At 37.3% G+C, this 23,519-nt stretch overlaps 1 protein-coding gene across 5 annotated transcripts in view; it reads right to left on the bottom strand.

The window, feature by feature from the left end:
• CEP128 (centrosomal protein 128) overlaps positions 1 to 23,519 on the bottom strand; it is a gene marked incomplete at its 3' end in the record, with an annotated part of 432,096 nt that overhangs the window by 314,043 nt on the left and 94,534 nt on the right. For all 5 annotated transcript variants that reach the window (XM_082451219.1, XM_082451220.1, XM_082451221.1 and 2 more), the window contains 3 exons: positions 18,025 to 18,111; positions 2,027 to 2,101; positions 300 to 432 (listed from right to left, as the gene is read on the bottom strand). In XM_082451219.1, coding sequence (XP_082307345.1) covers positions 300 to 432; positions 2,027 to 2,101; positions 18,025 to 18,111 — 295 coding nt within the window. The remainder of the gene's footprint in view (positions 1 to 299; positions 433 to 2,026; positions 2,102 to 18,024; positions 18,112 to 23,519) is intronic.

Below are 23,519 nucleotides of genomic sequence, written 5' to 3'. Positions count from 1 at the left end.
TTATAACAACTGTACCACTGTGGAGAGGGTTGCTGATAGTGGGGGAAGCTGTGACATGTGGGAGCAGGGGTACATGGGAAATCTCTGTACCTTCTGCTCAATAGTGCTATAAACATAAAATTTAAAAATTAAGTCTGTTTTTAAAAAACTGGATGCTAAATTATGATTAACTTGGAAAACCTTGTAGTAGATCAAGAAATAGGATGAAAAGAATATAACATAAGGAAAGCGATTCTGAAAATGGGAAATATTTAAGAAAGATCAATAAAGCCCCAGACATTTACAAGTCAGAATTATACCTCTTCTAAACCTCCAGTCATCTTCTTGCTCGTCCTGATGGTTTGACTGTTGCTTGGAAATCTGAGATACTTGATGTACTAAGCCTTTTTGATCACCTTCTGCTTTCATAAGTTGTGTACGGAGTTCTTCTACCTAAATACACACAGTCAAAAATGAAACTTTTATCAGTTTTAAAAGCAGGAAAAGAATAACTGAACTTACAAATTATTTTTCTAGGGAAAAAAAATTTACTTCCAATGGGCTATTGTAAGCACAAGTTGAAGCCAAGTTAATCTCCTTGTTATGCCAAGCACAGTGGAACAGTCTCTTGCTCCATTTCTTTATTCCTCCCATTCCGTCCACAAACAATGAATGTTCTTTCCCCTTCTCTGTGTCTACTGTGACAAAGAATTTGATCACACTTTTTTTAAATCCCTATTTTCGCCTCAGTCCACTCTACTGTTATTAACCCAAACTACCTCCAATTAAGTACTATACATTTTTATATTTTTCACTTATTTTCTTTCATGTGAACATAGTCTATTGGTTGGTAAAGTCAAATGAAATGATCACAATTTAGCACACTGTGATATCAAAGTACTGCTCAAAATAAATAAGCAATAAAAGCTGTTAAATAAACTATAAAATCCTTGAGGTAAGGTACCATTTTATTCATCTGCGTATATCTGGAGACTAGCAAGCATGTCCACAATGACCTTTAAACAAGTCAGCAGTGGCAGAAAGACTCAGGTAAAGTCACAATGACAACCTTAACACATAAATCTCTTATTTCAAAAGATAAGATTAGAAATTACAAGGCAGAGTTAAAAAAAAAAAAAAAGAATCAGAAGGAAATGAATACAAATATAAACTTCCAAAAAAGAAAGTCTAAACTCTGCCAACATTAATTCCATTGGACCACTGGCTGCAAAACAAAGCCATTACACATTTTTAAACATTTTGTAAAACAGGAGCTACGGTGTTTCAGATGCTTCAGGATTAAATGGCAAAACGTAATACTCCTTCTGAACGTCTAAGATGTCTGACAACTTTGCCTACCTAGCATATTATGTAGTGAGTTATGTAACCCACACCTCAAAACAGAGGAAGTTACAATTGCAATTTATATTAAACACAGGCAGAAAGGTAGTTAGAAACCCACATGCCCTTATCCAATGTGTATAAAATGGCTATTTCAAGTTACTGAACTTTAAATATCAGAAGCACCAAACACCTATTATGGGCTAATGGGCTGCAAAATGTTATGCTTTAAAATTAAGCCTTATCTCTGGTTAAAAGGAAGCAGGTAGCATCTTGAAAATGTGAATATAAGACAGTGATGCATTCAAAGTAACTTGAACATGCAAGGTCTGTTTTATGTATTTTACTTCCTCCTTCACTCTCTAACGTCTCCTTGAATAAAATTAAGCTCCTGGGAAAATTTTATCTTACACATCCAGTCTCACTTTTACACTGGTTATGCTAAGAGAGATAATTCCTAAACTGGAAAAGCAATCAGCAAGATACACTGTCACAGTGGGAACCTGGGCTGGTGTTTTGTATTGGCTTTCTCTGAATCTTCCTGAAAGGATTTCATCTTTTGCTTATGTGTGTTAATATACATTCCTTAAGGAAAAAAACTTCTAGATCTAAGGTTTTTTTCCCTTTCACAAAGACATTTAATAGGGAAAGAGACTCAATCCTGATTTAATTTAAAAGCAGATTAGCATAGCTTGCATAGACTTACCTGATGCAAAAGTGTTTCTCTGCTGCCTTCTGACTGATTCAATAACCTTCGAGATAGCTCCAATTCCTGTTCAAGCTAGAGTTTCAACAAAGAATAAGGAAAAATGTCCAATGGGGCAGAAGATAACTAAACTATTACAGGCTCAGTTTAAGAGGAGAAAAGTGAAAAAGTTTTCAGATTTTTTACAGCTAACATAAAAGGAAAAATATTTTGCTATAAACATATATCAATGCTCCCATTAAAATAATGGTAATTAAATAACAAAAAGTGAACCAGACCAGACTGCAGGAGGTCTGGGCTCTAGTCAATTCCATCTCAATTATGACCCCCATTTAAATCTCTTTTCCTTAGGCCTCCTTTCTGTCACCTCTAAAATAAGGATTTTATATTAGATAATCTGAGATCCCTTCAGTTCTAAATCATTTTCATGTAAATTCTAAAGCAGTTTTTTCTTTAAATTACTACATGTAGTATCATATGAACTAAATTAGAATAAAAATTTCAGGGACCCAATGACTCAAAGTATATTTCATCCAATTGGTTATTTTTTATATTCTTAATATTCTTATATTCCTAATACTTCCAATATTACTAACATTTCTAAAAATTTTAATCAGAATAAGATATTTTAAATTTCCCTAATAATATTGCCATTAGATAAGTATGCACAGAAAATGTGCCAGTTAGGTGACTAAATACCCTACAAAGGCAATGTGCCTAGCTTACCTCAAGCTGAAAAATATAACAGGATGTGAAGGGGAGAAGAATATGCCACTCCAAAATATGCCTCTTTGGCACAAGTATTATTCTGAGCTGATGGCAATCAAAACCCAGCAGACTCAGGAGAAGCTTTTCACCTTCCCCTAAATTGCATTTAAAAATTTAAAAAGGAGGTCTGTAACAGAAAGAGAGCTGTTACCAAAGATAACTTTCTATATCTGAAAGACTTCTCTGCACGGCAGGGCAAACATTTGTTTACCATACATATACTCTTCTCATCTTCCTGTGAACTGTGTTCCTCCCCTCTGAAGCCCCAAGCCCCTATTCCTTGCCTTAGTTCAGGATGGTAGATAAGCCTCAACTGCCTGGCCGTCTTTGAGTCTCATATTTTTATGGGGCTCCCATACATACAAAATTAAACTTGTTTTTCTCCTGTTAATCTGTTTTATGTCAATTTAATTTTTATACAGCCAAAGAACCTAGAACGGTAAAGGGAAAATTATTTTTCCTCCCCTACAGATGGGACACTTCTGTTAAAAATCCAGAGCTTACATATGCTGGACATGTTTGCACTTTGTAAGGGTAAGGTTGTTTTGTGAAATCACAAATTTATATTAAGATGTTATTAAGTGCTTTGATTTGTAGTAGTTATCCTAAATTATCATTTCATTTGAACAAACTACTATCTATACATTAGTCTTTCAGAAATTGTACATGTGGAAGGTGTGACTATTAAGGAGTAGCATGAGGGAACACTGGTGATGGAACAGTTCCGTATTTTGACTATCGCAGCAATAAGATTGAGATTCATGAGATAAAACTGCACAGAAGTACACACACACAAACAAACACTCAACACACAAATGAGTACACAGATAAAGCTGGTGAAATCTGCATAAGCTCTATAAAGCTGGTGAAATCTGCATAAGCTCTATGCATTGCAACAGTGTCAATTTCCCAGTTTTGATGTTGGATGGCAATTATAGAAAATGTTATCACTGAGAATAACTGGCCCATGGTATATTTGATTTTGCAACACCTTATGAATCTATTATTATTTCAAAATAATTTTTTCATCCAGTTATATAAGTTTTTTAAAAGTGTGCATGCAGCTCAGAAAATAACTATCACATATTTTTAAAAGTACAGTTGACCCTTGAGCAACATGGGTTTGAACTGCACAAGTCCACTTATACAAGGATTTTTTTCACTCGTAAATACTACAGTACTATAGGATTGAATTCACATATGTGAAACCATGGCTAGAGAGAAACTGCAAATACGGAGAGCTGACTACATGTTATACTCAGATTTTTGACTGCACAGAGGGTCAGGGCACCTAAGCCCCCATTGTTCAAGGGCCAACTGTAAATCAACTATAAAGGACATGTGGAAGCAGAGAATCCACACAAAATATTATCTGACCTGTTCTCTTGTTTCTATAAACAAATAAAAAGGGAAGGGGGGGACGAGGCAAGATGGCGGAAGAGTAAGACGCGGAGATCACCTTCCTTCCCACAGATACAGTAGAAATACATCTACACGTGGAACTGCTCCTACAGAACACCCACTGAACTCTGGCAGAAGACCTCAGACCTCCCAAAAGGCAAGAAAATCCCCACATACTTGGGTAGGGCAAAAGAAAAAAGAAATAACAGAGACAAAAGAATAGGGACGGCACCTGCAACAGTGGGAGGGAGCTGTGAAGGAGGAAAGGTTTCCACACACTAGGAAGCCCCTTCGCGGGCGGAGATGGGGGGTGGCGGAGGGGGAAGCTTCGGAGCCACGGAGGAGAGCACAGCCACAGGGGCGCGGAGGGCAAAGCGGAGAGATTCCCGCACGGAGGATCGGTGCTGAGTAGCACTCACCAGCCCGAGAGGCTTGTCTGCTCAGCCACCGGGGCGGGCGGGGGCTGGGAGCTGAGGCTCGGGCTTCGGTGCTAGCCGGGAGGAAGTCCGGGAAAAATTTTGCAGCTGCCGAAGAGGCAAGAGACTTTTTCTTGCCTCTTTGTTTCGTGGCGCGCAAGGAGAGGGGATTCAGAGCACTGCCTAAACGAGCACCAGAGACGGGCGCGAGCCGCGGCTATCAGCGCGGATCCCACAGTAACAGGGGCGCGGAGGGAAAAACAGAGAGATTCCCGCACGGAGGCTCGCCACCGAGCATCACTCACCAGCCCGAGAGGCTTGTCTGCTCAGCCGCTGGGGCGGGCGGGGGCTGGGAGCTTAGGCTCCGGCTTCCGTGCTAGCCGGGAGGGAGTCCGGGAAAAAGTCTGCAGCTGCCGAAGAGGCAAGAGACTTTTTCTTGCCTCTTTGTTTCGCAGCGCGCAAGGAGAGGGGATTCAGAGCGCCGCCTAAACGAACTCCAGAGGCGGGCGCGAGCCGCGGCTATCAACGCAGATCCCAGAGACGGACAGGAGACGCTAGGGCTGCTGCTGCCGCCACCAAGAAGCCTGTGTGCGAGCACAGGTCACTCTCCACACCGCCCCTCCCGGGAGCCGGTGCAGCCCACCACTGCCAGGCTCCCGTGATCTGGGGACAACTTCCCCGGGAGAATGCACGGCGCGTCTCAGGCTGCTGCAACGTCACGCCGGCCTCTGCCACCGCAGGCTCGCCCCACCTCCTCCTTACACCTCCCTCCCCCGGCCTGAGTGAGCCAGAGCCCCCGAGGCAGCTGCTCCTTTAGCCCCGTTCTGTCTGGGCAGGGAACAGACGCCCTCAGGCGACCTACATGCAGAGGCGGGTCCAAATCCAAAGCTGAACCCCGGGAGCTGTACGAACAAAGAAGAGAAAGGGAAATCTCTCCCAGCAGCCTCAGAAGCAGCGGATTACAGCTCCACAAACAACTTGATGTGCCTGCATCTGTTGAATACCTGAATAGACAACGAATCATCCCAAATTCAGGAGGTGGACTTTGGGAGCAGGATATATTAATTTTTCCCCTTTTCCTTTTTTTTTCAGTGTATATGTGTATGCTTCTGGGTGAGATTTTGTCTGTATAGCTTTGCTTTCACCATTAGTCCTAAGGTTAGGTCCATCCGTTTTTTTTTTTGTTTTTTTTTTCTTTTTTTACTTAAAAAAAATTTTTTTTCCTCATAAATGTTTTCTTAATAATTTTTTCCTTATTTCCTTTTTTTAGAAATTAAAAAAATTTTTTAATAACTTTTTTCATTTTTTTTATTTTAAAAAATTAAAATTTTTTTCTTAATAAATTTTTTCTTAATTTTTTTCTTATTTTTTATTACAAAATATTAATAAATCTATTTTTAAAAATTAAAAAAAATTTTTTCTTAATTTTTTTTTCTTATTTTTTATTATAATAGTTTTATTTTGTTTTATTTTATCCTCTTTCTTTCTTTCTTTCTATTTTTTTCTCCCTTTTATTCTGAGCCGTGTGGAAGAAAGGCTCTTGGTGCTCCAGCCAGGCATCAGGGCTGTGCCTCTGAGGTGGGAGAGCCAACTTCAGAACACTGGTCCACAAGAGACCTTCCAGCTCCACATAATACCAAATGGCGACAATCTCTCAGAGAGCTCCATCTCAACATCAAGACCCAGCTTCATTCAAGGACCAACAAGCTACAGTGCTGGACACCCTATGCCAAACAACTAGTAAGACAGGAACACAGCCCCATCCATTAGCAGAGAGGCTGCCTAAAATCATAATAAGGCCACAAACACCCCAAAACACACCACCAGACGAGGACGTGCCCACCAGAAAGACAAGATCCAACCTCATCCACTAGAACACAGGCACTAGTCCCCTCCACCAGGAAGCCTACACAACCCACTGAACCAACCTTAGCCACTGGGGACAGATACCAAAAACAACGGGAACTACGAACCTGCAGCCTGTGAAAAGGAGACCCCAAACACAGTAAGATAAGCAAAATGAGAAGACAAAAAAACCACACAGCAGGTGAAGGAGCAGGGTCAAAACACACCAGACCTAACAAATGAAGAGGAAATAGGCAGTCTACCTGAAAAAGAATTCAGAATAATGATAGTAAAGATGATCCAAAATCTTGGAAATAGAATAGACAAAATGCAAGAAACATTTAACAAGGATGTAGAAGAGCTAAAAAGGAACCAAGCAACGATGAAAAACACAATAAATAAAATTAAAAATACTCTAGACGGGATCAATAGCAGAATAACTGAGGCAGAAGAACAGAGAAGTGACCTGGAAGATAAAATAGTGGAAATAACTACTGCAGAGCAGAATAAAGAAAAAAGAATGAAAAGAACTGAGGACAGTCTCAGAGACCTCTGGGACAACATTAAACACACCAACATTCGAATTATAGGGGTCCCAGAAGAAGAAGAGAAAAAGAAAGGGACTGAGAAAATATTTGAAGAGATTATAGTTGAAAACTTCCCTAATATGGGAAAGGAAACAGTTAATCAAGTCCTGGAAGCACAGAGAGTCCCATACAGGATAAATCCAAGGAGAAACACGCCAAGATACATATTAATCAAACTATCAAAAATTAAATATAAAGGAAACATATTAAAAGCAGCAAGGGAAAAACAACAAATAACACACAAGGGAATCCCCATAAGGTTAACAGCTGATCTTTCAGCAGAAACTCTGCAAGGCAGAAGGGAGTGGCAGGATATACTTAAAGTGATGAAGGAGAAAAACCTACAACCAAGATTACTCTTCCCAGCAAGGATCTCATTCAGATTCGATGGAGAAATTAAAACCTTTACAGACAAGCAAAAGCTGAGAGAGTTCAGCACCACCAAACCAGCTTTACAACAAATGCTAAAGGAACTTCTCTAGGCAAGAAACACAAGAGAAGGAAAACACCTACAATAACAAACACAAAATATTTAAGAAAATGGGAATAGGAACATACATATAGATAATTACCTTAAATGTAAATGGATTAAATGCTCCCACCAAAAGACACAGACTGGCTGAATGGATACAAAAGCAAGACCCATATATATGCTGTCTACAAGAGATCCACTTCAGACCTAGAGACACATACAGACTGAAAGTGAGGGGATGGAACAAGATGTTCTATGCAAATGGAAATCAAAAGAAAGCTGGAGTAGCAATTCTCATATCAGACAAAATAGACTTTAAAATAAAGACTATTACAAGAGACAAAGAAGGACACTGTATAATGATCAAGGGATCGATTCAAGAGGAAGGTATAACAATTGTAAATATTTATTCACCCAACATAGGAGCACCTCAATACATAAGGCAAATAATAACAGCCATAAAAGGGGAAATCGACAGTAACACAATCATAGTAGGGGACTTTAACACCCCACTTTCACCAATGGACAGATCATCCAAAATGAAAATAAATAAGGAAACACAAGCTTTAAATGATACATTAAACAAGATGGACTTAATTGATATTTATAGGACATTCCACCCAAAAACAACAGAATACACATTTTTCTCAAGTGCTCATGGAACATTCTCCAGGATAGATCATATCTTGGGTCACAAATCAAGCCTTGGTAAATTTAAGAAAATTGAAATCGTATCAAGTATCTTATCCGACCACAACGCTATGAGACTAGACATCAATTACAGGAAAAGATCTGTAAAAAATACAAACACATGGAGGCTACACAATACACTACTTAATAACGAAGTGATCACTGAAGAAATCAAAGGGGAAATCAAAAAATACCTAGAAACATATGACAATGGAGACACGACGACCCAAAACCTATGGGATGCAGCAAAAGCAGTTCTAAGAGGGAAGTTTATAGCAATACAAGCCTACATCAAGAAACAGGAAACATCTCGAATAAACAACCTAACCTAGCACCTAAAGCAATTAGAGAAAGAAGAGCAAAAAAACCCCAAAGCTAGCAGAAGGAAAGAAATCATAAAGATGAGATCAGAAATAAATGAAAAAGAAATGAAGGAAACAATAGCAAAAATCAATGAAACTAAAAGCTGGTTCTTTCAGAAGATAAACAAAATTGATAAACCATTAGCCAGACTCATCAAGAGAAAAAGGGAGAAGACTCAAGTCAATAGAATTAGAAATGAAAAAGGAGAAGTAACCACTGACACTGCAGAAATACAAACGATCATGAGAGATTACTACAAGCAACTCTATGCCAATAAAATGGACAACCTGGAAGAAATGGACAGATTCTTAGAAATGCACAACCTGCCGAGACTGAACCAGGAAGAAACAGAAAATATGAACAGACCAATCACAAGCACTGAAATTGAAACTGTGATTAAAAAACTTCCAAAAAATAAAAGCCCAGGACCAGATGGCTTCACAGGTAAATTCTATCAAACATTTAGAGAAGAGCTAACACCTATCCTTCTCAAACTCTTCCAAAATACTGCAGAGGGAGGAACACTCCCCAACTCATTCTACAAGGCCACCATCACCCTGATACCAAAACCAGACAAAGATGTCACAAAGAAAGAAAACTACAGGCCAATATCACTGATGAACATAGATGCAAAAATCCTCAACAAAATACTAACAAACAGAATCCAACAGCACCCTAAAAGGATCATACACCATGATCAAGTGGGGTTTATCCCAGGAATGCAAGGATTCTTCAATATACGCAAATCAATCAACGTGATACATCATATTAACAAATTGAAGGAGAAAAACCATATGATCATCTCAATAGATGCAGAGAAAGCTTTCGCCAAAATTCAACACCCATTTATGATAAAAGCCCTGCAGAAAGTAGGCGTAGAGGGAACTTTCCTCAACATAATAAAGGCCATATATGACAAACCCACAGCCAACATTGTCCTCAATGGTGAAAAACTGAAACCAATTCCACTAAGATCAGGAACAAGACAAGGTTGCCCACTCTCACCACTATTATTCAACATAGTTTTGGAAGTGTTAGCCACAGGAATCAGAGAAGAAAAACAAATAAAGGGAATCCAAATAGGAAAGAAGAAGTAAAGCTGTCACTGTTTGCAGATGACATGATACTATACATAGAGAATCCTAAGGATGCTACCAGAAAACTCCTAGAGCTAATCAATGAATTTGGTAAAGTAGCAGGATACAAAATTAATGCACAGAAATCTCTTGCATTCCTATACACTAATGACGAAAAATCTGAAAATGAAATTAAGAAAACACTCCCGTTTACCACTGCAACAAAAAGAATAAAATATCTAGGAATAAACCTACCTAAGGAAACAAAAGACCTGTATGCAGAAAATTATAGGACACTGATGAAAGAAATTAAAGATGATACAAATAGATGGAGCGATATACCATGTTCTTGGATTGGAAGAATCAACATTGTGAAAATGAGTATACTACCCAAAGCAATCTACAGATTCAATGCAATCCCTATCAAACTACCAATGGCATTTTTCACAGAACTAGAACAAAAAATTTCACAATTTGTATGGAGACACAAAAGACCCCGAATAGCCAAAGCAATCTTGAGAACGAAAAATGGAGCTGGAGGAATCAGGCTCCCTGACTTCAGACTATATTACAAAGCTTCAGTAATCAAGACAGTTTGGTACTGGCACAAAAACAGAAATATAGATCAATGGAACAGGATAGAAAGCCCAGAGATAAACCCACGCACATATGGCCACCTTATCTTTGATAAAGGAGGCAAGCATATACAGTGGAGAAAAGACAGCCTCTTCAATAAGTGGTGCTGGGAAAATTGGACAGGTACCTGTAAAAGTATGAAATTAGAACACTCCCTGACACCATGCACAAAAATAAACTCAAAATGGATTAAAGACCTAAATGTAAGGCCAGACACTATCAAACTCTTAGAGGAAAACAGAGGCAGAACACTCTATGACATAAATCACAGCAAGATCCTTTTTGACCCAGCTCCCAGAGAAATGGAAATAAAAACACAAATAAACAAATGGGACCTAATGAAACTTAAAAGCTTTTGCACAGCAAAGGAAACCATAAACAAGACCAAAAGACAACCCTCAGAATGGGAGAAAATATTTGCAAATGAAGCAACTGACAAAGGATTAATCTCCAAGATTTACAAGCAGCTCATGCAGCTCAATAACAAAAAAACAAACAACCCAATCCAAAAATGGGCAGAAGACCTAAATAGACATTTCTCCAAAGAAGATATACAGATGGCCAACAGACACATGAAAGAATGCTCAACATCCTTAATCATTAGAGAAATGCAAATCAAAACTACAATGAGATATCATCTCACACCGGTCAGAATGGCCATCATCAAAAACTCTAGAAACAATAAATGCTGGAGAGGGTGTGGAGGAAAGGGAACACTCTTGCACTGTTGGTGGGAATATAAATTGATACAGCCACTATGGAGAACAGTATGGAGGTTCCTTAAAAAACTACAAATAGAACTATCATACGACCCAGCAATCCCACTCCTGGGCATATACCCTGAGAAAACCATAGTTCAAAAAGAGTCATGTACCAAAATGTTCATTGCAGCTCTATTTACAATAGCCAGGACATGGAAGCAACCTAAATGTCCATCGACAGATGAATGGATAAAGAAGATGTGGCACATATATACAATGGAATATTACTCAGCCATAAAAAGAAATGAAATGGAGGTATTTGTAATGAGGTGGATGGAGTTAGAGTCGGTCATACAGAGTGAAGTAAGTCAGAAAGAGAAAAACAAATACAGTATGCTAACACATATATACGGAATCTAAGAAAAAAAAAAAAAAAGGCCATGAAGAACCTAATGCCAAGACGGGAATAAAGACACAGACCTACTAGAGAATGGACTTGAGGATATGGGGAGGGGGTGGGGTGAGATGTAACAGGGTAAGAGAGTGTCATGGACATATATACACTACCAAATGTAAAATAGATAGCTAGTGGGAAGCAGCCACATAGCACAGGGAGATCAGCTCGGTGCTTTGTGACCACCTAGAGGGGTGGGATGGGGAGGGTGGGAGGGAGGGAGATGCAAGAGGGAAGAGATATGGGAACACATTGTATGTGTATAACTGATTCACTTTGTTACAAAGCAGAAGCTAACACACCATTGTAAGGCAATTATACTTCAATAAAGATGTTAAAAAAAAAAAATAGATAGCTAGTGGGAAGCAACCGCATAGCACAGGGAGATCAGCTCGGTGCTTTGTGACCACCTAGAGGGGTGGGATAGGGAGGGTGGGAGGGAGGGAGACGCAAGAGGGAAGAGATATGGGAACATATGTATATGTATAACTGATTCACTTTGTTATAAAGCAGAAACTAACACACCATTGTAAAGCAATTATACTCCAATAAAGATGTTTAAGAAAAAAAAATCCTAGTTTGAAAATGGGTAGTTCACAAAAGAAATTAAACTGTCTATAAATATATGGAAAATGTTTGCACTATTAATGAAAAACTATTAGTAAAAGTGACCTATCATTTTTACTTAAAAAAAAAAAAAAGGGAAGAAATCACACTGAAGTCAACATCGTTTCAAAATCTACCAGGGCCCATACTGGTCAGGTTTCCTGGGTAATATCAGCATTTACAACTCCCAAAGAGCAAACTTGATGACCTGATGTACCTTGTTTACCACCGTAAAGGCAGCATGGACGCATCATGCAACTTTACATAGGTTGGTGAAATAAAATAAAAGAGGTAAGGGTAGATAGAAAAGGCAACACGGTGTAAAGAAAATTATATCACAAGCAAATTTTCACTTTATCATTCATTACCTTGGGCTTGGCCTTTAATCTACTCATTTGCAAATTGAAAAGAGTTGTTTGGCCTCTGAGTTACTTTCTAGCTCTAAAATGCTACGCTCTAGAGCCTCACAGACATGAATTCATATCAAAGATACTTAATATTTAATGAGAATAGAGGATTTTTCGGAACTAGGCTGGTAACTGTTCCTATCTTCTATAACAAAAATGAGTAGATGCAAAATACTCAACCTTTAAACAACAGGTCTTTCCCAACCCTACAGTAAAGTCAACCTCTTTAAATGTTCTCCAGCAAGGAATGGTCAAGTTTAATTTGCCTCTAGAAAAGGAGAGCGGCCAGGAGACAAGGTAGCGAACTACCTGTGTATGTTTCCAAGAGCAAGCAGCAGAGAGTGGCAGACCCCTCAAGCCAAGTGACTCCACATCAAAACATAAAGGCTTCACTGCACTCTAACAAATGACCTCAGGGACACTTTCCAAGGTACTCAATGAATATCACTGACCCCAAACAGCATGACTCTTTAAAAGTTAATTTTCAAAGGGGAGACAGCAGAAGCAAGAATAACTACAATTCTGCACCATGTGGAAGGAAAACCACATTCACAGAAAGATAGACAAGATGAAAAGGCAGAGGACTTTGTACCAGATGAAGGAACAAGATAAAACGCCAGAAAAACAACTAAATGAAGTGGAGATAAGCAACCTTCCAGAACAAGAATTCAGAATAATGATAGTGAAGATGATCCAGGACCTCAGAAAAAGAATGGAGGCAAAGATCGAGAAGATGCAAGAAATGTTTAACAAAGACCTAGAAGAATTAAAGAACAATCAATCAGAGATGAACAACACAATAACTGAAATGAAAACTATAATAGAAGGAATCAATAGCAGAATAACTGAGGCAGAAGAACGGATAAGTGACCTGGAAGACAGAATGGTAGAATTCACTGTCGCGGAACAGAATAAAGAAAAAAGAATGAAAAGAAATGCAGACAGCCTAAGAGACCTCTGGGACAACATTAAACGCAACAACATTCACATTATAGGGGTCCCAGAAGGAGAAGAGAGAGAGAGAAAGGACCCGAGAAAATATTTGAAGAGATTATAGTTGAAAACTTCCCTAACGTGGGAAAGGAAAGAGCCACCCAAGTCCAGGAAGCGCAGAGAGTCCCAGGTAGGATAAATCCAAGGAGAAACACGCCGAGACACACAGTAATCAACTTGACAAAAATTAAAGACAAAGAAAAATTACTGAAAACAACAAGGATAAAACGACAAATAACATACAAGGGAACTCCCATAATGTTAACAGCTGATTTCTCAGCAGAAACTCTACAAGCCAGAAGGGAGTGGCATGATATATTTACAGTGAAGAAAGGGAAGAACCTACAACCAAGATTACTCTACCTGGCAAGGATCTCATTCAGATTCGAGGGAGAAATCAAAAGCTTTACAGACAAGCAAAAGCTAAGAGAATTCAGCACCACCAAACCAGCTCTACAACAAATGCTAAAGGAACTTCTCTAAGTGGGAAACACAAGAGAAGAAAAGGACCTACAAAAACAAACCAATAACAATTAAGAAAATGGTAATAGGAACATACATATCGATAATTACCTTAACCGTGAATGGATTAAATGCTCCAACCAAAAGACACAGGCTCACTGAAAGGATACAAAAACAAGACCCATCTATATGCTGTCTACAGGAGACCCACTTCAGACCTAGGGACACATACAGATTGAAAGTGAGGGAATGGAAAAAGATATTCCATGCAAATGGAAATCAAAAGAAAGCTGGAGTAGCAATAATCGTATCAGATAAAATAGACTTTAAAATAAAGAATGTAGCAAGAGACAAGGAAGGACACTACATAATGATCAAGGGATCAATCCAAGAAGAAGATATAACAATTATAAATATATATGCACCCAACATAGGAGCACCTCAATACATAAGGCAACTGCTAACAGCTCTAAGAGAGGAAATTGACAGTAACACAATAACAGTGGAGGACTTTAACACCTCACTCACACCAATGGACAGGTCATCCAGGCAGAAAATTAATAAGGAAACACAAGCTTTAAATGACACAATAGACCTGATAAATTTAATTGATATTTATAGGACATTCCATCCAAAAACAGCAGATTACACTTTCTTCTCAAGTGCGCACAGAACATTCTCCAGGATAGATCACATCTTGGGTCACAAATCAAGCCTTGGTAAATTTAAGAAAACTGAAATCATATCAAACATCTTTTCCAACCACAACACTATGAGATTAGAAATCAATTACAGGGGAAAAAACCGTAAAAAACACAAACACATGGAGGCTAAACAACACGTTACTAAATAACCAAGGGACCACTGAAGAAATCAAAGAGGAAATAGAAAAATACCTAGAGACAAATTACAATGAAAACATGACGATCCAAAACCTATGGGATGCAGCAAAAGCAGTTCTAAGAGGTAAGTTTATAGCTATACAAGCCTACCTCAAGACACAAGAAACATCTCAAATAAACAATCTAACCTTACACCTAAAGGAACTAGAGAAAGACGAACCAACAAAACCCAAAGTTAGTAGAAGGAAAGAACTCATAAAGATCACAGCAGAAATAAATGAAATAGAAACAAAGAACACAATAGCAAAGATCAATAAAACTAAAAGCTGGTTCTTTGAGAAGATAAACAAAATTGATAAACCTTTAGCCAGACTCATCAAGAAAAAGAGGGAGAGGACTCAAATCAACAGAATTAGCAATGAAAAAAGGAAAAGTTACAACAGACAGCACAGAAATACAAAGCATCCTAAGAGGCTACTACAAGCAACTCTATGCCAATAAAATGGACAACCTGGAAGAAATGGACAAATTCTTAGAAAGGTATAACCTTTCAAGACTGACCCAGGAAGAAACAGAAAATATGAACAGACCAATCACAAGTAATGAAATTGAAACTGTGACTAAAAATCTTCCACCAAACAAAAGTTCAGGACCTCATGGCTTCACAGGTGAATTCTATCAAACATTTGGAGAAGAGCTAACACCCATCCTTCTCAAACTCTTCCAAAAAATTTCAGAGGGAGGAACACTCCCAAACTCATTCTACGAGGCCACCACCACCCTGATACCAAAACCAGACAAAGATACTACAAAAAAGAAAATTACAGACCAATATCACTGATGAATATAGATGCAAAAATCCTCAACAAAATACTAACAAACACATTGAAAGATCATACACCATGATCAAGTGGAATATATCCCAGGGATGCAAGGATTCTTCAATATACACAAATCAATCAATGTGATACACCATATTAACAAATTGAAGAATAAAAACCATACAATCATCTCAATAGATTCAGGAAAAGCTTTTGACAAAATTCAACACCCACTGATGATAAAAACTCTCCAGAAAGTGGGCATACAGGGAACTTACCTCAACATAATAAAGGCCAAACACGACAAACCCATAGCAAACATCATTCTCAATGGTGAAGAACTGAAAGCACTCCCTCTAAGATCAGCAAAAAGACAACAATGTCCACTCTCACCACTATTATTTAACATAGTTTTGGAAGTCCTAGCCACGGCAATCAGAGAAGTAAAAGAAATACAAATCGGAAAAGAAGAAGTAAAACTGTCACCGTTTGCAGATGACATGATACTATACATAGAGAGTCCTAAAGATGCCACCAGAAAACTACTAGAGCTAACCAATGAATTTGGTAAAGTTGCAGGATACAAAATTAATGCACAAAAATCTCTTGCATTCCTATACACTAACAATGAAAGATCAGAAGGAGAAATTAAGGGAACACTCCCATTCACCATTGCAACAAAAAGAATAAAATACCTAGGAATAAACCTACCTAAGGAGGTAAAAGACCTGTACTCAGAAAACTATAAGACACTGATAAAAGAAATCGAAGATGACACAAACAGATGGAGAGATATACCATGTTCTTGGATTGGAAGAATCAATCTTGTGAAAATGACTATACTACCCAAAGCAATCTACAGTTTCAATGCAATCTCTATCAAAATTACCAGTGGCATTTTTTACAGAACTAGAACAAAAAATCTTAAAATTTGTTTGGAGACACAAAGGACCCCGAATAGCCAAAGCAGTCTTGAGGGAAAAAAACGGAGCTGGAGGAGTCATATTCCCTGACTTCACTATACTACCAAGCTACAGTAATCAAGACAATATGGTACTGGCACAAAAACAGAAACATAGCTCAGTGGAACAGGACAGAAAGCCCAGAGATAAACCCACGCACCTATGGTCAACTAATCTATGACAAAGGAGACAAGGATATACAATGGAGAAGACAGTCTCTTCAATAAGTGGGGCTGGGAAAACTGGAGAGCTGCATGTAAAAGAATGAAATTAGAACATTCCCTAACACCATACACAAAAATAAACTCAAAATGGATTAAAGACCTAAATGTAAGACCAGACACTATAAAACTCTTAGAGGAAAACATAGGAAGAACACTCTCTGACATAAATCACAGCAAGATCTTTTTTGATCCACTTCCTAGAGTAATGGAAATAGAAACAAAAATAAACAAACGGGACCGAATGAAACTTAAAAGCTTTTGCAAAGCAAAGGAAACTACAAACAGGACAAAAAGACAACCCTCAGAATGGGAGAAAATATTTGCAAACAAATCAACGGACAAAGGATTAATCTCCAAAATATATAAACAGCTCATGCAGCTCAATATTAAAAAAACAAACAACCCAATCAAAAAATGGGCAGAAGACGTAAACAGACATTTCTCCAAAGAAGAAATACAGATGGCCAAGAAGCACATGAAAAGCTGCTCAACATCACTAATTATTAGAGAAATGCAAATCAAAACTACAATGAGGTATCACCTCACACCAGTTAGAATGGGCATCATAGAAAATCTACAAACAACAAATGCTGGAGAGGGTGTGGAGAAAAGGGGACCCTCTTGCACTGTTGGTGGGAATGTAAACTGATACAGCCACTATGGAGAACAGTATGGCGGTTTCTTAAAATTAACTAAAAATAGAATTACCGTATGACCCAGTAATCCCACTACTGGGCATATACCCAGTGAAAACCATAATTCAAAAAGACACATGCACCACAGTGTTCGTTGCAGCACTATTTACGATAGCCAGGTCATGGAAGCAACCTAAATGTCCATCGACAGACGAATGGATAAAGAAGATGTGGTACATATATACAATGGAATATTATTCAGCCATAAAAAGGAATGAAATTGGGTCATTTGTAGGCACGTGGTTGGAGCTAGAGACTGTCATACAGAGTGAAGTAAGTCAGAAAGAGAAAAACAAATATCGTATATTAATGCATATATGTGGAACCTAGAAAAATGGTACAGATGAACCAGTTTGCAGGGCAGAAATTGAGACACAGATGTAGAGAACAAACGTATGGACACCAAGGGGGGAAAGTGGCAGGGGCGGTGGTGGTGGTGGGATGAATTGGGAGATTGAGATTGACATATATACACCAATATGTATTGAATAGATAAGTAATAAGAACCTGCTGTATAAAAAAATAAATTAAATAAAATTCAAAAATTCAAAAAAAATGTTAATTTTCAAAATCTTACTTTACTCTTTTCAGTTTCACTTTGTCTTAGCTTATTTTTCATTACTCCCTCATTCTCCTCTGCTTTAGCTTCTTGTTTCTTCAATGCCTAGAAAGAAAGACATGGGAAAATCAGTATTATTCCTAAATACACATAAAACTGAAAGACATTACTAGGATCTATTAAGAAAAGGCTGAGGAAGATGATTATGAATTGTACAAAATATACACAGGAATTACAACCTGCTCGTTCACTGAAGTCATCAGATCACTTCATTGGGGGTCAAATATAAACTTCCCGATCTACCTAATCAAGTTCCACTTAGTTTCACTTTTTCCCATCTTTAGGAATTTTGTAACACATTTAGAGAGCTTAGACAGCTAACAGTTTTCTTGGAAACAAACAAATTTTACTGCCTGCCGAAATAATAGTATTTAAAAGTTATATTATCAGCTCAACAATTTTGACATAATACCTAAAACCAGCTCACTAGTTTTTCAAACTCTGAAAAAATATCAAGGTACAAACATGCTTGTTGCATCATTATTACATACATGGCATTTTATCACAACATATAACTGGCTCTTCAACCATACTTTCATATAGAGCAAAGAAAAGCATTCTTTTCTACATTTTTCTCTCTTCAATAAATTGGAAAAAAGGAACTTTAAGAAAATACAAATTTCAAAAGTTAACCACGTAAGTGTTTGTTTTGGTTTGTTTCTATGCTAAAACAAAATTAAACTTAAGGAAAAACATTTATATTAAGAGCAATCTTTCATAACATCTAAAAGACATTCCATTTGTTTACAAAAAAAAATTCGACACTTAGCATTTAGATTTAAAAAGGTGTATGTGTAGAGGCCATCCAAATTGAGAAAAGCCAAATTTCCACAAGTCTTTTCCAACAAGTTCTATGATGCTCAATAGAAAAACTATTTTTAGGCAAACAGCAAAACATGTTAAAACTGTTTTGATGCAAGTATAATCAATCATATTCCAATTTCATTAACTCACATATCCAACATGTATCTCCAAAGTGCATATATATGCATATATAAAATAACAATGCCCCCCCTACCCATGAGATTACAGCCCCCTCTGCATGGCTCCTGCTCTCACTAATAAAAAACAATTGAGTAAAAAAGCAGAGAGACACCATCAAAATAAAAAATAATTTTGGTTTGAGTATAAATAATATATCAGTACTTTTATAGTGTTTACTATGTCCGGGCATTCTTCTTCTTCTTACATATATTAAATAAACACATTACATATATTGAATATATACATTTAATCTTTATGATGGTTCCATGAGTTATTATTAAGTCCATTTTATTAAGAGGGAAGTTGGGGCTACAAGGAGTTGAATAACTTGCCCAAGGTCATTCACCAAGCTCGTGACAGAGACAGGACATAGACTCAGGCTGTGTGCCTCTTAACCATTGAATGGCACTGCCTCCCCACGTTGAAACAATAATATCAAGCTTACAGGGTGGATATGAAGACTAAATAATTTGATACTTGTAAAGCAATAAAATATACAATAAAAGACAACTATTACGATTACTAAATTGTTAACAATTGATAAAGTATTACAAGTCATAATGCTTTTCAGGTAGCTATCAAATGATTTTGATGTTTATTATTTGTTCTTTACTGTAGCCTAAGTGGAATTTGTAATAATATTTACTCAGGTATGTATAATCTATTCAGTTTTGGCTGGTGGGATGTGTTTATAAATTTTTCCTGAATAAAATTATCCTAGAAACTTGAAAATTATTGTTGGCATCTTCATTTTTTCCACGCTTCCTTGGTCTAACTCCACCTAACATGTGTGTGTATGTGTTTCCGTGAGAGAGAAAGAGAGAGAGGGAGAGGAAGAGGGAGAGGGAAGGAGGGAGAAATTATTTTAAAAAAGATATGAATTGTTGCTATATTTTTCATCAATTCATTTTACAATATTTGAACTATCTTATTCCTCAACATCATCATTCAACCTAGCCCCGTCACCTGTTTTTCTTTAATGAGTTAAACTTAACTGGCTATCTTTTCAATATTTTTTTTTCCAGTTATGTCACACACCTTTTATTGCCAAGTATATTTTTCATATCAAATATATATTTGCAGGTTCTCTAAAACTTAATCTAGTGCTAGTCTAGTGGTAAGTTACCGTAGAAAGCATGCTGCTGTTTTTTTAACAAACAAAATACTATTTTTTTCAAGGTTCATGGATTCAGTCAATATTTTTTCATTGAACTAAAAACCAGCCTGGGTTTTTCCACAGAGAGGAGATTATGAGGAAGACTTCCTCAGGCAGTTGATAAGTTTCATCAAACTGTAAATAGTCAGCCTCCCATTCTGGATTCACACTCCTGAGCAGAAGCCACTCCAAGTGAGTATGCAGTGAAGGCTCACCCAAACCCGGTGACATCACCTGAGGCCATAAGCAACTTCAAACAAGATGGGCTTGTCCCAAATACAAGAGCCATTCACTTCCAAAGCCAAATTCAAAATCTACCTTGGAAGACTCTGCAACCTTCAAACAGTAGCTGCTAAGATCCTCCCAGTGTGATTCTGTACATCTCTTCATGTTCCAAGTTGTTTCCACCTGTGTCCTCTGCTTACTGAGGTACGAGAAACAGAAGGAGTCACCTGCTAAGCTTTTAAAACTTGACTTAACTGCATGCTGCAACTCTAGGAGTTTAACTTACTAAGAATTTAAACCCCAAAAATTCTCCAGTGAAGAAATTTTTCCATTTTACTAACTGGAATTAATCCATTTCTGTCCCTTCCTCATGAGTTCCAAAACTACATTTTAAAAATCCCATTACATCTTACGTCAAAAAAAAAAAGAAAGATATATTAACATTTCCCAAGTGTTTACATACTTTATTTTGATTAAGTCTATTAAAATGTGCTTAATTCATTTATATGCTTATTTTTACTTAGATAGACATTCAAATAATCGTTGTTTATCTAGAGGTTTACATTTCCAAAGAGTAATATAAAAGATTTGGTGTCACTAAGGTGTAAGCTTCAGAAGGCCAGGGACCTCATCTGTCATGATCATATTTTAACTCTAACACAATACTTGGCACATTTTAGGTGGTAAACATATGTTATCGAATGGATGAATAAATAGCCCTTTATAATTCCTGAATAACAACTTCACTTTGCAATTGGCCAATTCTGTTCATCACATACATGAAAGTTTTCCAGATTTCTCCCATCTTTCTTAACCACCATATTTTCTCAAGCACCAAGCTGTCTTTCTTTCTGTAAAAACAATTATTATGGTGTAGTGATGTTGGAAAATAAATATTTACTTGGGGGTTTAAGTCAAAGAGTTAAAAACCGTTTCCTGTTTTCACACGTCATCATTTTAGTCTTTTCCTTAGAAAAAAATCCTCTGAATAGGTTTAAGTTTTTTTTATTTTTTAAATAATTCAGATTTACAGAACAGTTGTAAAGACAGCTCAGAGTTCCCATATACTTTTCACCCAGCTTCCCCTAAAAGTAACATCTTCCATAACCATGGTAAGTTTAATGAAACTAAGATGCTAACACTGTTACAAAACCAAAAGCTACAGACTTTACTTAACTATCAAATGTTCTTTTTTGTTCCAAGATACTTCAGGGCAGCTTGTCTCTTTAGTCTCCTCCAATCTGGGAAAGTTTCTCAATCTTTCCTTGCTTTTGTGATTTCAACATTTTCGAAAATACTTCAGGTAACTTCAAGTCAGGTATTTTGTAGACTGTCCCTCAATTTGGGTTTTTCTGATGTCTTCTCATGATTAGACAAAGCTCATAAATTTGGGAACAGAATACCACAGAGGTAAGTACCGTTCTCAGTGCATCACACTGGAGGGTACGTGATATCAACATGACTCAGGACTAGTGATGTTAACTTTGATGGCTTGATTACGGTAGGGTGGTGTCTGCCAAATTTCCCTGCCATAAAGTTAGTACTCTTTCCTTTCCAGACTCTGTTAGAAGCAAGTCATTAAGTCCAGCCCACACTCAAAGGGAGAAGAATTAAGTTCTACCTCCCAGAGGGAGAATATCAAAGAAAATGTGGAACTATGTTAAAATCACTAAAGTAATGAACAAATATTTTGGTAGATAATTTGAGGCTATGCAAGTATCCTTAAAGTTTTACCCACCAATTTTAGCTCAAAATCAGACCAACTATAACATTATCAGTACTTTTTTGGCCTACAAACCTTTCCCCCATCAAACCTTATGCCTAATGCAACCCATATTCCTAGTAAGTTAACTCATAGGCCAGTGCTCACCACTAAGTAGAACGCTGAACCCCTTCGCATTCACCTCCCGATAACCTACTTACACCAAAAACATTAATGAGTGATGCAGAATTTACATAAGACCGTATCGGTGGATGGAGTACACTCATCAAGTCTCTATATAATCCTAACTCTCCTGGGCTACTCCACTAAGCAGGAATTCTCCTTCTCCCCTGTTCCCCTACATCTTCTTCAGCTTCATTGTTTAGTTTCTTTGCAGCTTCTGGACCTTCCCAACAGGCTTCTAAATCTCCCTCCCCGAGTTACGCCGAGCAGTGTGTCTCTATTCCAGTTCTCAATTTTGAACGCCGACACTGATTACCATGCCCAATACCCCACTTTCCTCACCACACAAAGAAAAGACCTGTTACCAGGATCCATTCCCCTTAAAGGGCAGTTGAGAAATAATTATTTTCATTCTCACACTAATAGATATTTAATCTTCATTTCTTATAATTAGTATAAATATTGGTAATTTTACTTGATGTGAAAGGAATAAAAATCGACAAGCTGAACTTTAATCAAACTGTGTTTTCTAGTACATGGAATTATGCCCTATAAAAACATAGTTCTTCTGAAAGTCAACTATTTTTTTTTTTAATTTGAATTTCCATGTATGGAGCTGTTGAATAAAAGAACCTCTAATTCTCTTGGATATCTAAGATTTTGTGATAAAATTTCCTTTCCTCTGAACTTTCCACCTTGTACATCTGACCAGTTATTTATAATATCACTTTTTCAAAATAATATATGCTTCTACTGTAGCTAATACTCTAAGGATATGTAAGTCTTGGAAAAGTGAGGCAATGAGAACTTAAATTCTATTGTTTTCAGCAGAGGAACAAAAGTGGGGTACTGAGGAGCAACCCAAAGCAAATTACTATATTTCCACCTTATCATTTAGAAAAGTCATAAACTTTAAACAACCTATAACACACCTATTAACTTTAAACCTACCTATACAACATAAGCCAGTAAACAAATAACACACAAGCAGTATTCTAGCCCAGAACACTGAACCTATTTTCTATATTATCTAGTTTAACATGAAAAACAAAGAAAGAAAATCTAACTCTTAAGACCTAGTAAATATAATGCACTTTAAATTTCGGAAACACAGATAACAGCCAATGAGAAATAGTTTTAAAATTAACTAAATCAAAATTACAAGTCATTTCTTCAAACCTTAATAACAAACTTTAACTCATT

This window comes from Balaenoptera physalus (assembly GCF_965194825.1).
Source record: "Balaenoptera physalus genome assembly, chromosome: 2".
NCBI classification, from domain to species: Eukaryota; Metazoa; Chordata; class Mammalia; order Artiodactyla; family Balaenopteridae; genus Balaenoptera; species Balaenoptera physalus.
Note: the sequence above shows the minus strand (reverse complement) of the source record. Positions and strands in the feature narration are given on the sequence as shown.